At 41.8% G+C, this 13,199-nt stretch overlaps 1 protein-coding gene across 2 annotated transcripts in view; it reads right to left on the bottom strand.

The window, feature by feature from the left end:
* The window catches only part of BOLL (boule homolog, RNA binding protein), a 101,099-nt gene that overhangs the window by 58,440 nt on the left and 29,460 nt on the right, over positions 1–13,199 (bottom strand). For both annotated transcript variants that reach the window (XM_065560888.1, XM_065560889.1), the window contains 3 exons: positions 9,173–9,227; positions 6,582–6,657; positions 1,473–1,600 (listed from right to left, as the gene is read on the bottom strand). In XM_065560888.1, coding sequence (XP_065416960.1) covers positions 1,473–1,600; positions 6,582–6,657; positions 9,173–9,227 — 259 coding nt within the window. The remainder of the gene's footprint in view (positions 1–1,472; positions 1,601–6,581; positions 6,658–9,172; positions 9,228–13,199) is intronic.

Genomic DNA, 13,199 nt, shown 5'->3' on the forward strand with positions numbered 1-13,199 from the left:
TGAAAGAGACAAGCTTTTGAGCTAACACAGAGCTCTTTGTCAGGTCTGGGAAACATACTCAGAGGTTGTGTCTACACTAGAGATCTTACAGCGGCGCTGCTGTAAGATCTCCTCTGGAGCCGCTGGAGGGTGGGTGGGCAGTAGAGGGGGAAGCTGAAGGACAGGATGATATTTTCAATGGGTAGACAACCTGCCCACCCTCCACCTGACCACTAGCTGGCAATGTTGGTGGTTGTTCACCCACTGGGGGAAAAGGAGGGGGAAAAAGCGGGGGGGGGGGGAGTGGGTTAGTGAGTTATAGATTGTTGTAATAAGCCATAAATCCAGTGTCTCAATTCAGTCCCTGATTTTTAGTTGGCACTTACTACCCCACACTGGAAGCCTTACAGGATAACACCAAACAATTACAACCCATATTCGATGAGGACCACATCCTGAAAGAAATCTTTCCCAAATGATTTCTTCTGGCCTTCAAACAACTCCCCAATCTCTCCATGCTCATCATCTGAAGCAAGCTCCACACAGACTAGGACACAGCAACTGAAAGTGGCACACACTCTGCCAGAACAACAGATGCAAAACCTATAGACATATCTTCACTACTATGATGAGCAACACCCCAATCAACATGCCTTTCAAGATCTATGGGTCTTAAACTTGCCTATCACAACATGTGATGTATCTCACCCAGTCCACTAAATGCCCCAATAACAACTATGTGGGTGAAACCAGACAATCACTACGCTATTGAATGAATTAACACAGAAAAACGATGAGACAAAACTACTATATCATCTGTGGGTGAGCACTTTTCACAAGGGAAACCTGCACAACCCCTTCAAAAGAAGAACCTGGGAACCTAAATTCATAACTTTGCTAGACACTAAAAATCATGGACCAAATAGAAACACTGGATTTATGGTATATTCCAACAATCTATAACCCACAATCTCCCCCAGTTTTTTCCCCCCTTCAATCCCCCTTAGGAGTGAAGAGGTGTTAAGGGGTCACTTCACCTTGAATGGTCCCTTGAAATATGTGTATGTGAAATATACTTATGCTAAGCAATCTGTTCCACCTTGTATTTAGCTGGGACACACTGAGTACATTTCCCAGACCTGAAGAAAAGCTCTGCGTAAGCTCAAAAGCTTGTTTCTCTCATCAGCAGAAGTTGGTCCAATAAAAGATATTACCTCACCCACCTTGTCTCTTTCATATCCTGAGACCAACACAGCTATAAAAATACTCCCTACAATCAAAGATAATGTACAGTTAGCAAGTTTCACAGTAGTAATTAATTTTCTTCGGAGTTTTATCTATTTTGTATAACAAGGAGAGAGGAAAGAAGAAAACATGGAAAATACAAGAAAGAAGCAAAAGGAAACAAGCTTCATGGAACAGAACCTTACCAACAAGCCAGTTGTGAGACATATGCAGTATTCTCAAATTATAATCTTTCAGATATTACTTACAGGCCATGGCTGTGGAACAGATGCAACTTCAGGAGTATGAAAATAAGCTACTCCATTGTGATAAGTATAAGGATATCCAGTTGAAGTGGTCAAGTACATTGTTCCAGCTGCTGGCATTATGCTAGATCCTAAAATAAACAATGATGGTTGAAATTAAAATTAAGCAAACTTGCAGCTTTTAAAACAAGTGAAGTAATAGAAAATTCCAATGCACATTTTAATTGCCCAATATAAAAAAAATTATACTCTATATATCAACTCCATGTTGCTGCTCTGCATCTCTCTGTAACAGGAATGTGTCTCAAACAAACCACAGATGCTGCAATGGCTCTGGAGTGCATTTTTAAATCCTTGATGGGAACTATGCTTCTAGCTAAAATGTAACATAGTTCTCTCTATCTTTTTATCCACTGTGACAGCCTTTGTTTGCTAATAAACTATCTCTGACATCTTTCCCCATAGGCTATAAATAGTCAATTGGACTTTTCTAAAGGCTTTGGTACTCTCTAGGTAAACACAGTGCCCTTCTAATGTCCACATTATGCAGATAAAGCTAAGATTGGGCCTCACAATCACCTGGTTCTTATGTACCTAAGTATATGGTTGTCTGGCCATTAAAGCATCAATTCTCCATCTCTCTTGGCAGAGATGATGGCTTTAAGAAAAGCTGTCTTTAGAGACAGATGCACCAAAGACATTTTCTTGAGGGGCTCAAAGGGAGGATCCATGAGTTTAATCAGAGAAAGATTTAAGCCCCAAGAGTGGAGGAGGCTCCCTTGTAGAAGGAAAAACATTGGTCGTGCCTTTCAGGAACAAAGAAACAGTACAACCAGAAAATACAGATCTGTGTTTAATATGCCTGACAGCTAAATGTCCCTTAAGCCTGGATTTAAGGAGAGGGAAGTGGTCCAATGTCCTGATGTCAACTTGGGGAGCCTTCAAAATCATCTCCAATGGTGTCAAAGCTACTCTGAGACAACTGCAGATTTGAATCAGAGAGGTAGGTACAGAAGCAGAGTCAAGTGGTGGAAAAGTATGTGGTGAAATGGACAGTAGCCTTAATGGGGTCCCCCATTCAGGCACTGGGAGAGAGAAGGGATTCTTGGGATCTATTGTAGTGACATGTCCAGGCTGACTGGTGCTGTGGTCTGTCACTGGAGATGTGTGTTGAAGAGACAGCTATATCATTAAAAATCTCCAAAATACTCCAAAAGTATTGGAGAGTAAGAGAGAGGAAAAAGATGATAGTTCCTCCTCTTCTTTTGTTTGTGCCCCTCTAGTGGGGAGAAGTGCTTCCTGTTCTGATTTCCTGGAGTCGTCCTGTGGTGCCATAACTGATGTATTGGTGCTGGAGGACATGTTCAATATAGGACTGGCAGAGAGGGCAGTGGTGCTGGATGAAGGGTTTGACCTGGGACTTTTCAAGCCTTATGCCACAGTGCCAGCTCAGTTTTTAGTGTTGTGCCATAAACTGATTTTGATGCCACAGAACTGACAGGACTGAGCATTGGTGGCTGAGGGAGTCTCTCCCTTTATGGGGACAAGTAGATCCCAGTCTTGAGCTTTTGGTGGAAGATGGCACAGAAACCCAAGTAGAAGGGTTTGTCACACAGGAGAGAACCGCAGGATTGATCATGGTCTTGACACCAGTCATGGGCCTGCCAGAGTTTCAGGCTGTACATGTTCTGAGGCCAGATGAGTCTGGAGCTTCAAGTCTCTCTCCCTTCTGGCCTGGGGAGTAAAGGCATGGCAATGGTAAGAAAGTTGGCTTTACTCAAAAACAGATGGGACTGGATGTGGGCATCAGACTCAGGAATACCCCAGACAAGAGGAGCACCTCTTGAAGCCCTTACAGGGCTCAGGACCTGTCACAGTTCTGGTAAAGGAGCCCAGAGAGAAGACAAGGGAATGACTACTTACACTATTCTAAAATTAACTAACTACACTACAGTAAACAATCCTAACTATTTACAGACTTACAAGAAAAGGTTATAAGGTAGTCTAGTCCTGAGGACAGGACATGGTGAGTTCTGTCTGCTCTCTGCAGTGGTAGTGAAGGAGCTGAGTCAGTTAGGGTGTGAACTCCACTATATAGAGTAGGGCGATGATGTCATTCTTGTGTACACCCAATGGAAATAGCTTTTCAAGGCAGTTTGGCAGCTCAATACCAGGAGGTGCCAAACCCACAAGATATAACACACAGAGGCCCTTGGAGAAGAACAAAATGTTTTATACTCAATTTAGTTTGTAAAACAAAACTCTGTAATATAGATAAAAGCAATTACAATGCAAAGGTACTGAAATATGACTGGGTAAGCTAAGCCTTTCATCTATGGATTCACACTCTTTGACAGGACACTTCATCAGTTCGTTTTCAAAGTCTTCCCAAAACTTCAAAAATGGAAACTAAAGAAACAGGGACGCAATTTTGGATAAGCATATAAGTATTTGAATGTTATTTTGCGTTAAATCACAACAATCTTAACAGTAGAGCTGGTTGAAAAATTTCCAAATTCCCAATGTCGACAATTTTTTCATCCATTTTAAACATAAAAAAACAAGCTTTCATTAAAATTTAGTTTTTCAATTAGCTCTAGTTAACAGTACCTAAAAACGGTTCATAACAAAGTCTTTATTATGAATAATCTTCTGATATAAAATTCCTGAACACTTCAAAGCTGTCTATTCAGGTCAAAATGAAACTAGTCATTACCTAAGCATCACAAACTATGACCCCAGGATTAGAAACATCTCAAGAGGTAAAATGTAAGAAAGGGGAACTAAACAATTCCTCAGAAAATGCTATTAGCAAAGTCAGAAATAAAGGTGGAAAAATAACTAGTTGACAATCCTATCATTCTTGGAAGTTTGTATTTTGGTATCAGATAAATTGGCCAATCCTGCAGGTAAAAGTATTGACAAACCAAACTTGTGGGAGACCAACTATAGATTCACAGAAACTAAAGACCATGAACGCCTATTCCATCCCCTGCCAATTCAGTATTCCCTATGTTATGATACATTTACTAGTGCAGGGGTTCTCAAACTGGGGGTCGGGACCCCTCAGGGGGTCGTGAGGTTATTACATGGGGGATTGCGAATGGTCAACCTCCACCCCAAACCCCGCTTTGCCTCCAGCATTTATAATGGTGTTAAATATATAAAAAAGTGTTTTTAATGTATAAGGGGGGTCGCACTCAGAGACTTGCTGTGTGAAAGGGGTCACCAGTAAAAAAGTTTGAGAACCACTGTACTAGTACAACATCCAGTCAACTTAAAAATATTTCAAGCAATGTGGCTTTCGTTACTTCTCTTATGAGACCATCCCACACCCCAACAGATTTCAATCTCTGAAATTTATTTCTGATATTCAGCCTAAATTTTCCACGTCTAAATTGCATTCTTTTGCTGCTATAGCCCTTCACTGCCCTAAGTAGTTGGTCTCTTAACTTGTGTTTTCATTTTTCAGATATTTGTAGGCTATTAAATTTAAATAAATAAATGTAATGGAGATATCCTATCTCCTAGAACTAGAAAGGACCTTGAAAGGTCATTGAGTCCAGCCCCCTGCCTTCACTAGCAAGACCAAGTACTGATTTTGCCCCAGATCCCTAAGTGGCCCTCTCAAGGATTGAGCTCACAACCCTGGGTTTAGCAGGCCAATGCTCAAACCACTGAGCTATTCCACTCCCCTAACCCTTAGTTAGGGTATTCATAATAATTATCTTCTCTCATTAGGTCAGTTCTTCTAGATCCCTAATCGTATTTGTTGATCTTCTCTAAGTCCCCCCCCGCTTTGTCTGATCTTTCTGGTAATACACTGCACACAAGTAAATGGAATATTTCAAATGTGTTTGCTCCAGAGGAACACAGAGAGGGACTCCAGTTCCATAACATGGTGCCTTTTGGGTATGCAAGCCCAAAACTACATTGGCTTTTTTTTTTGCTGACATATCACAGCAATATCAGGTATAGAAATATGTTCCTTCTCAAGTAAAAATGTACAAAAAGGGACCACCTACCATCAAAGCTTTTTTGAAAAGTTTTTGAAGAACTGAAGCGACACTGCATCATCCCTGTAGCAATATGGGACAGGTGACACTAGAGAATAGGCAGGGGGTGTGGATATCTAAACATACATATAGAAGTGGCCCTCTCAAGGATTGAGCTCACAACCCTGGGTTTAGCAGGCCAATGCTCAAACCACTGAGCTATCCCACCCCCCTAACCCTTAGTTAGGGTATTCATAATAATTATCTTCTCTCATTAGGTCAGTTCTTCTAGATCCCTAATTGTATTTGTTGATCTTCTATAAATGTCCCAAACCTCATGGATCCCTGGCTTTACCCAGAGACTGTCCCTGCCTCCGTTAGGTGCAACCTCCGGAGTAGATAAAAGGAACATGTGCCACCCACAATATATTATCTTGTTTAAGTCTCCTTCAGTGTGCCTGTAGGATAAATACACTCTCACTTCTTGCCATCCTTAAACGGTATATCACTGCTGCCTTGTCATGGCTTTGGCCACATCCAACACATCTGAATCCACTGCTGTGCTACCACTGGTTATACTTCAACAGCTATGACCTTTGAACATGGCTTCACACAGCACACATGGGGAGTTAATGTTCCTTAGAGCAACATATGTAGCATGTCAATATAACATGTGCCCTGTTTCCAATAGGAAAATGCTGTATACAGCAGACTGTCACATACTCTTTTCCTGCAGTTAAAACACATTTGTCTTTAGCTTTGAGGGTCTGTCACCATAAGGGCTTGTGGCAGCTAGGAAGGGGCATACTGCCATACCAGAGTCACATTCTGCCATACCAAAGAGTCACATTCCATTCCACATTCAATTGGGTACAATCTTCATCCATTGGATCCCTTCCATGCAATGTACAAAGGAACATACTGTAGGGGTTAAAGGATGGTGCCTGGAAATCTGGTACTTTTGACATTTTTGTTAGTATGCCAGCGCTTCCACCTGCTGACTATTCTGATCATATTCAATGCTCTGGATTAGTACAGTACAGGTCCAACACAGATATTTTTGGTTAGAGTTCTATCTATATCACATGCAGCTAAAGAATATAGTGAAAATACATACGAGAAATCCCTACTTGTTGTTTTCTTATTGCTGGACCAATATTCAGTTTCTTATCCTTATAATTAAGTTTTTCAGCCTAAAACAAACAAAGAAAAACACTTAATATTCAGTACTTTTACTTTTTATTTTTTGGGTGCATATAACTACTGAAAGTAAAACTAGAAGTAGATGATAGTGAACACACCCAACAAGCTTCTTTCAGAGCTCTGATAGTTACCTCAAGTACTAAAAAAACAACTTTTACTATCTAAATCCTTGGCTTCATTTTGCAAAAATTACCAATTATGCTCCAATATGTACATGGTGCTTATTGTGATTTGGACAAATGCTCACTAAAATTTACTTCTGAATGCTAATGGAGTTTCCTGACCAGCTACCAGAGACACAAATAATTGCTTGTAAAAACGCCAGTTTTACTTTTTTTTTTTTAAATAAATGTCATTATAAAATATATTTGAGTTTACTTTAAAAAATTAACTATATTAAAACATGCAATTAATATACTGCAAGGCTACTATACATTTTATAAAGGATGACTGCAATAATTCAGCTGGTGTGCTGTAAATTCACACTCTGAGACTTGCAGCACAGCTGTGCAGGTTAGCATTGTCTGCACTGGGGGTTAGGTCAGCTTAACTATGCCACTCCGGGGTATGGATTTTCACCCCCCTGAGTGACATAGTTAAACTGACTTAATTTTCTAGTGTAGACCAGGCCAAAGTGTAAATTAAAGTAGGATGGGGCTACTTTTATTTACATCTTCTTTCAGCTCCTCATCATTTAAAGGAAAACTACAAAGTGACTTCAAAAAATACTGTCAAATTCACAAAGTAAACCAACTGCAAACTTTTGCTAATCTCTTTCATTTATAGTAGATGTAAGTATTACTTTGCATCTACACTAGGTAAAACAAAAATCAGACAGCAATGTGATTTTTAAATTGTAAGTGTCCCTTTTATCCTGCTTCTGCAAAAGGAAATCTGGAGGAACCAGAGGGCCTGATTCTCCATTTCCCTGAACACTTTGTAGTCATTTAAACCAGTGCAAATGGGTGTAAAATCAGAATCAGGACCCAAGTTTTCACTGCCAGAGCTAGGAGGTCCAAGTACCAGATACAATATATCCATTAAGGAGCTAACAATAAAACCTCAAACCTTTTGCAGTTTTATTATCCAGAATATTTATTTAAAGAAAGATATAAAAGGAAATGCATAAAGATATCAGTTTCAGTCCAGTCCAAAGGCAACAGTCGGAGAGCAGAATACTTTCCTCCTCTGGGCCCCAATTCAGCAAGATATTTAAGCACTTGCTTGACGCTAAGCACTGTCTACGTGCTTAAAAGTTAGGCATGTGCTTTGCTGAATTTGAGCTCTGGAACGCAAAGGATGGTACTATGTATTCTCTTTCATGGCAAATAAACCTATTTAATGGAAAGCAGCGAGACATAACGAGTGTACAGTTTCCAGAGCTAAATTGCTTCCTGACACAGGTGGTGGGAACAAGCTCCTCTCTGATGATTGATGTTATATATTACATTGGTATTATAAGTCAAAATTTGGACTGCTTTTATATATATATGTATGTATATATTATTTTAACTAGAGTTGGTCAAAAATGGGAAATACCATTTCATTAAAATTGCATTAAGAATTTCCCAGCTCTTTGAATAAAATTTTCAATAAAATTTCAATATTTTAAAAATTTCAACCAGCTCTACTTGTTGATAGGTCGCCACTCAGTCTAGAAGAGGCTTTGCTTGAGGTAACATCCTCTGGTCTTCTTCAGGGAACTTCATGAACACAACTGAGCCCATGACTGATCCAGCCAACATAGCCCAAGCAGGCCAAGAGAACAGGTTGCAAAAGGCTACGGTGGTGGAGCCATCATGGCTTCCTATATCCTAGTAGAAGTACGAGAGGGAATATCCTGGCAGTTAAGAAAGGTCCATTCTGGGGCAAACCTCATATTCACAGGAGCAAGAATTAAGTGTATCTGGAAGTGGGCCTCAGATATCTCAGAGGTTTTTGAGTGAACCTCAGTGGTTCCTCCTTGATGAGTGTAAGGTTAACTTCAATTTCCCTCAGCCTAAAAATATAGTCTCCTTTACAGATGTCTTATGACTGCTGGATTTTCTACTCAAGGAAATCAGAGCACCAGAAGGAACTGGATTCACAACAAACTTCAGATCCAAGTGAGTAGTATACACAGAAGAGGCTGGAAACAGCTCTCTACAAAGTTAAGGTACCTGATACTGAAGCATCACCTTCACCTGCCTTAGTCAGCTCCAGAGACTCCCAGAACCCACCCTCCCTTAAAACTAAATCTCTGAGATGTCTTCTTAGATGTTCTGTGGGTTCAGAAGGGAAAATAATGCTACTGCTGCTTCTCTTCATTCTTCTGTACAAAGAAAGGAAAGCAACAAATCTGACCAACCAGCCCACAGACATCCTGGGCTTCTTTAATACCTTCAAATCCAAGCAGGTAAACACAGAAGGGACAAATATCCATTGGTAATGGATGTCTGCAAGCACTAATTTCAAATTGAAGAATTTACCTAAACAATGAGTATAATGATGAATATATCATCTTACCTCTTGCAAAATTTTTTGTGCATCTTCTTGAGTTTCAAAAGTGATGAAACCATACCTAAATAAAAATTACATAAATTATTTTTCTTGGCATACTACTTTATAACCAAAAACATGTTATAATATATATATTATATATTACATATTACACAAAATACTATGTTAAAACATTAAGTTTGAAAAGTAAAGCACTAAGAAGTTATGAAATGATAAATAAGGTTGCCTTGGCAACCTTAATTTGGCCCCGAATGCGTATGAACTATAACAGTCTTTAATTACATGATCACATTCTATTTTTCTCAGAGGACCACTGTCTCATTCGGTGAACAGTGCTTAATGAGCAGCTAGTCAATATTTTGTTTTATCCTCATTGTTCAATGTATGGCCCTGCTCTGAAGACAGAATTAACATCCTCATGGGCTTTTTTATGGTGGTCATCACTATAATATGACCGCTTTACAAACATTAATGAATTTATTTTCACAGCACCTGTGAGATGTAGGGGTATTATTATCCACATTTTACAGATGGGGAACTGAGTCACAGAGAGATTAAAGTCAAAAGTATCCACTACATTTTGGTGCCCAATTTACTGTACACTATCCAAACCCTTCTCTGAAGGCATAATTATTAATATCCTCATAGGCTTTTCTATAGCTCTGGCCAATAGCATTTTAATTCTTCACAAATATTATTAATTTTCACAGCATTCTGTGAGGTGACAGAGTGGTATTATCCCTATTTTAGAGATGGGGAACTCAGGCACAGAAAGTTTAAGGTAAAAGTTCTTCACCAATTTTGGATGCCCAATTTGAGACACCTGTGACCAGATTTTTCAGCACACTTAGTATCATATAGCATTTTGTATGTTAGACACAGGTTCTTATTGACATCAGCTGATGCTGAGCGTGCCTAGCACTTCTGCAAATTAAACACCAGGGTATCAAGTAGGGCACCCAGAAAATGAGGAATACACAATTAGTGATTACCTGTGAAGAATTTGGTTTAAGTGACTTGCCCAGCATCACCTAGAAACTCTGTAACATGGTCTGGGATAGAATCTCATTCTCTAGAGCAATATTTAACTGCTTTAACTATGAAATCATCCTTTTTCTTCCTGCTGTCCACTGCCTCATTCACTACAGAACTTCCAATTTCTGCAACAAATAAAGCTGGGGACTTATAGACAACAACCTCCTTCACTACACAACCTGATTCATTCCCACAGCAGGTCCATCCTCTGCCATGAATGAGACAGGGGTCCTGTGGAAAAATAGTGTGTGATTGTGTAATTAGAGAATGTATTATCATGCATATACACAAGAGAGCACTTACTTTTGAGTGCTTGCCTTTGCAATCTTAATGTTCTTTTAAATGCCATTTTTTGTTTTTTATTTTAAATTTTAAAAAAGCAAACTGAAAAAACAAACTGATATCCACATGGTTCATCAGCAGGGTTGGACTCTACAGACTCTGTGAATCCATCACACAGTCCTCTGTCACTTGAGCTAACTATGTAACTGATAGCTGTGGTGAGTTGTCATCCTCTGTGTGGACCGGAATTAGAGAAGAATGAGACACACACGTAACCTGTCTGTTTCAAATGTATTTGGTAACAGTAGAATAATGGTGAAACACAGAGATCTTGGGTTCCATTCCAGGCTTTGGAGGGAAGTTTATTGTAGTTTGCACAGACTCTTCTGCAGACTTTTTGCTTTCGCACCCTAGCTTCTTGTTCCAGTCCAGTTCTTCCTGTGTACCCAGTCCCAGTTTCCACTCCTCAGATTTCTAAACTCAGTCTCAGACTATTTACTTAGTTAGTGCAAATCTCCCCCCACTCCCAGTCTCTCCCCCTCCTCACACCCTGTCCCAGTCCCCTTGCCCAACCAGTCCTCTTTTCACCACTTCAGGCTCCTCAGCCAATCTGCCTCTCCCTTCTTACACCACTATCTCTTAAGGTATGTCTACACTACGAAATTAGGTCGAATTTATAGAAGCCGGTTTTATAGAAATCGGTTGTATACAGCCGATTGCGTGTGTCCCCACATAAAATGCTCTAAGTGCTCTAGTCGGCGGACCGCGTCCACAGTACCGAGGCTAGCGTCGACTTCCAGAGCATTGCACTATGGGTAGCTATCCCACAGTTCCCGCAGTCTCCGCCACCCATTGGAATTCTGGGTTGAGATCCCAATGCCTGAATGATGCAAAACAGTGTCACGGGGGGTTCTGGGTACGTCGTCAGGCCCCTCCCCCTCCGTCAGAGCACCGGCAGACAATAGATTCGCGCCTTTTTACCTGGGTTACCTGTGCAGACAACATACCACGGCAAGCATGGAGCCCACTCAGATCAGTTCACCATCACCATATGTCATCTGGGTGCTGGCAGATGTGGTACTGCATTGCTACACAGCAGCAGCAGCTAACTGCCTTTTGGCGGTAGATGGTGTAGCATGACTGGTAGCCGTGGGGCTGGCAGCCATAGGGCTGCATTGCACCAGCCCCTTGCCTTTTGGTAGAAGATGGTATATTATGACTGGTATCTGTCGTCATCGTACTGCAGTGGCTGTCAATCATGAGCAACTGGGCAGACATGCAACTGTCTCGATGATGATGGCTATCAGTCGTAGTATGCTATTTTCTGCCAATCGCCCAGTATTGTCTGCTAAGCACCCAGAAGAGGCCGAGGACAGACGTGGGGCTGGCAGACGTGGGGCTGCATTGCTACACAGCAGCAGCCCCTTGCCTTTTGGTAGAAGATGGCATATTACGATTGATATCCATCGTCGTCGTACTGCAGTGGCTATCAGTCATGCTGCACCGTCGGCTGCCAGCTTAAGATGTAAAAATAGATTTGTTCTGTATTCATTTGCTTCCCCTCCCTCCGTGAAATCAACGGCCTGCTAAACCCAGGGTTTTGAGTTTAATCTTTGGGGGGACCATTCTGTGTGACAGTTGTTTGTGTTTCTCCCTGATGCACAGCCACCTTTCTTAATTTTAATTCCCTGTACCTGTACGCCATGTCGTCACTCAGCTCTCCCTCCCTCCCTCCCTCCTTCCCCTGGTCCGTCAGATACTAGTTTCGTGCCTTTTTTCAGACCAGGCGCCATAGCTAGCACTGGGATCATGGAGCCCGCTCAGATCACCGCGGCAATTATGAGCACTATGAACACCACGCGCATTGTCCTGGAGTATATGCAGAGCCAGGACATGCCAAAGCGAAACCCGGACCAGCCGAGGAGGCAATTGCAGCGCGGCGACGAGAGTGATGAGGAAATTGACATGGACATAGACCTCTCACAAGGCACAGGCCCCAGCAATGTGGAAATCATGATGTTACTGGGGCAGGTTCATGCCATGGAACGCCGATTCTGGGCATGGGAAACAAGCACAGACTGGTGGGACCGCATCGTGCTGCAGGTGTGGGACGATTCCCAGTGGCTGCGAAACTTTCGCTTGCGTAAGGGCACTTTCATGGAACTTTGTGACTTGCTTTCCCCTGCCCTGAAGCGCCAGAATACCAGGATGAGAGCAGCTCTCACAGTTGAGAAGCGAGTGGCGATAGCCCTGTGGAAGCTTGCAACGCCAGACAGCTACCGGTCAGTCGGGAATCAATTTGGAGTGGGCAAATCTACTGTGGGGGCTGCTGTGATCCAAGTTGCCAGGGCAATGAAAGACCTGGTAATATCAAGGGTAGTGACTCTGGGCAACGTGCAGGCCATAGTGGATGGTTTTGCTGAAATGGGATTCCCAAACTGTGGTGGGGCCATAGACGGAACCCATATCCCTATCTTGGCACCGGAGCACCAAGCCACCGAGTACATAAACCGCAAGGGGTACTTTTCAATGCTGCTGCAAGCCCTGGTGGATCACAAGGGACGTTTCACCAACATCAACGTGGGATGGCCGGGAAAGGTACATGATGCTCGCGTCTTCAGGCACTCTGCTCTGTTTCGAAAGCTGGAGGAAGGGACTTCCTTCCCAGACCAGAAAGTAACCGTTGGGGATGTTGAAATGCCTATCGTGATCCTTG

Source organism: Chrysemys picta, chromosome 11 (assembly GCF_011386835.1).
Source record: "Chrysemys picta bellii isolate R12L10 chromosome 11, ASM1138683v2, whole genome shotgun sequence".
In the NCBI taxonomy this organism is placed as follows: Eukaryota; Metazoa; Chordata; order Testudines; family Emydidae; genus Chrysemys; species Chrysemys picta.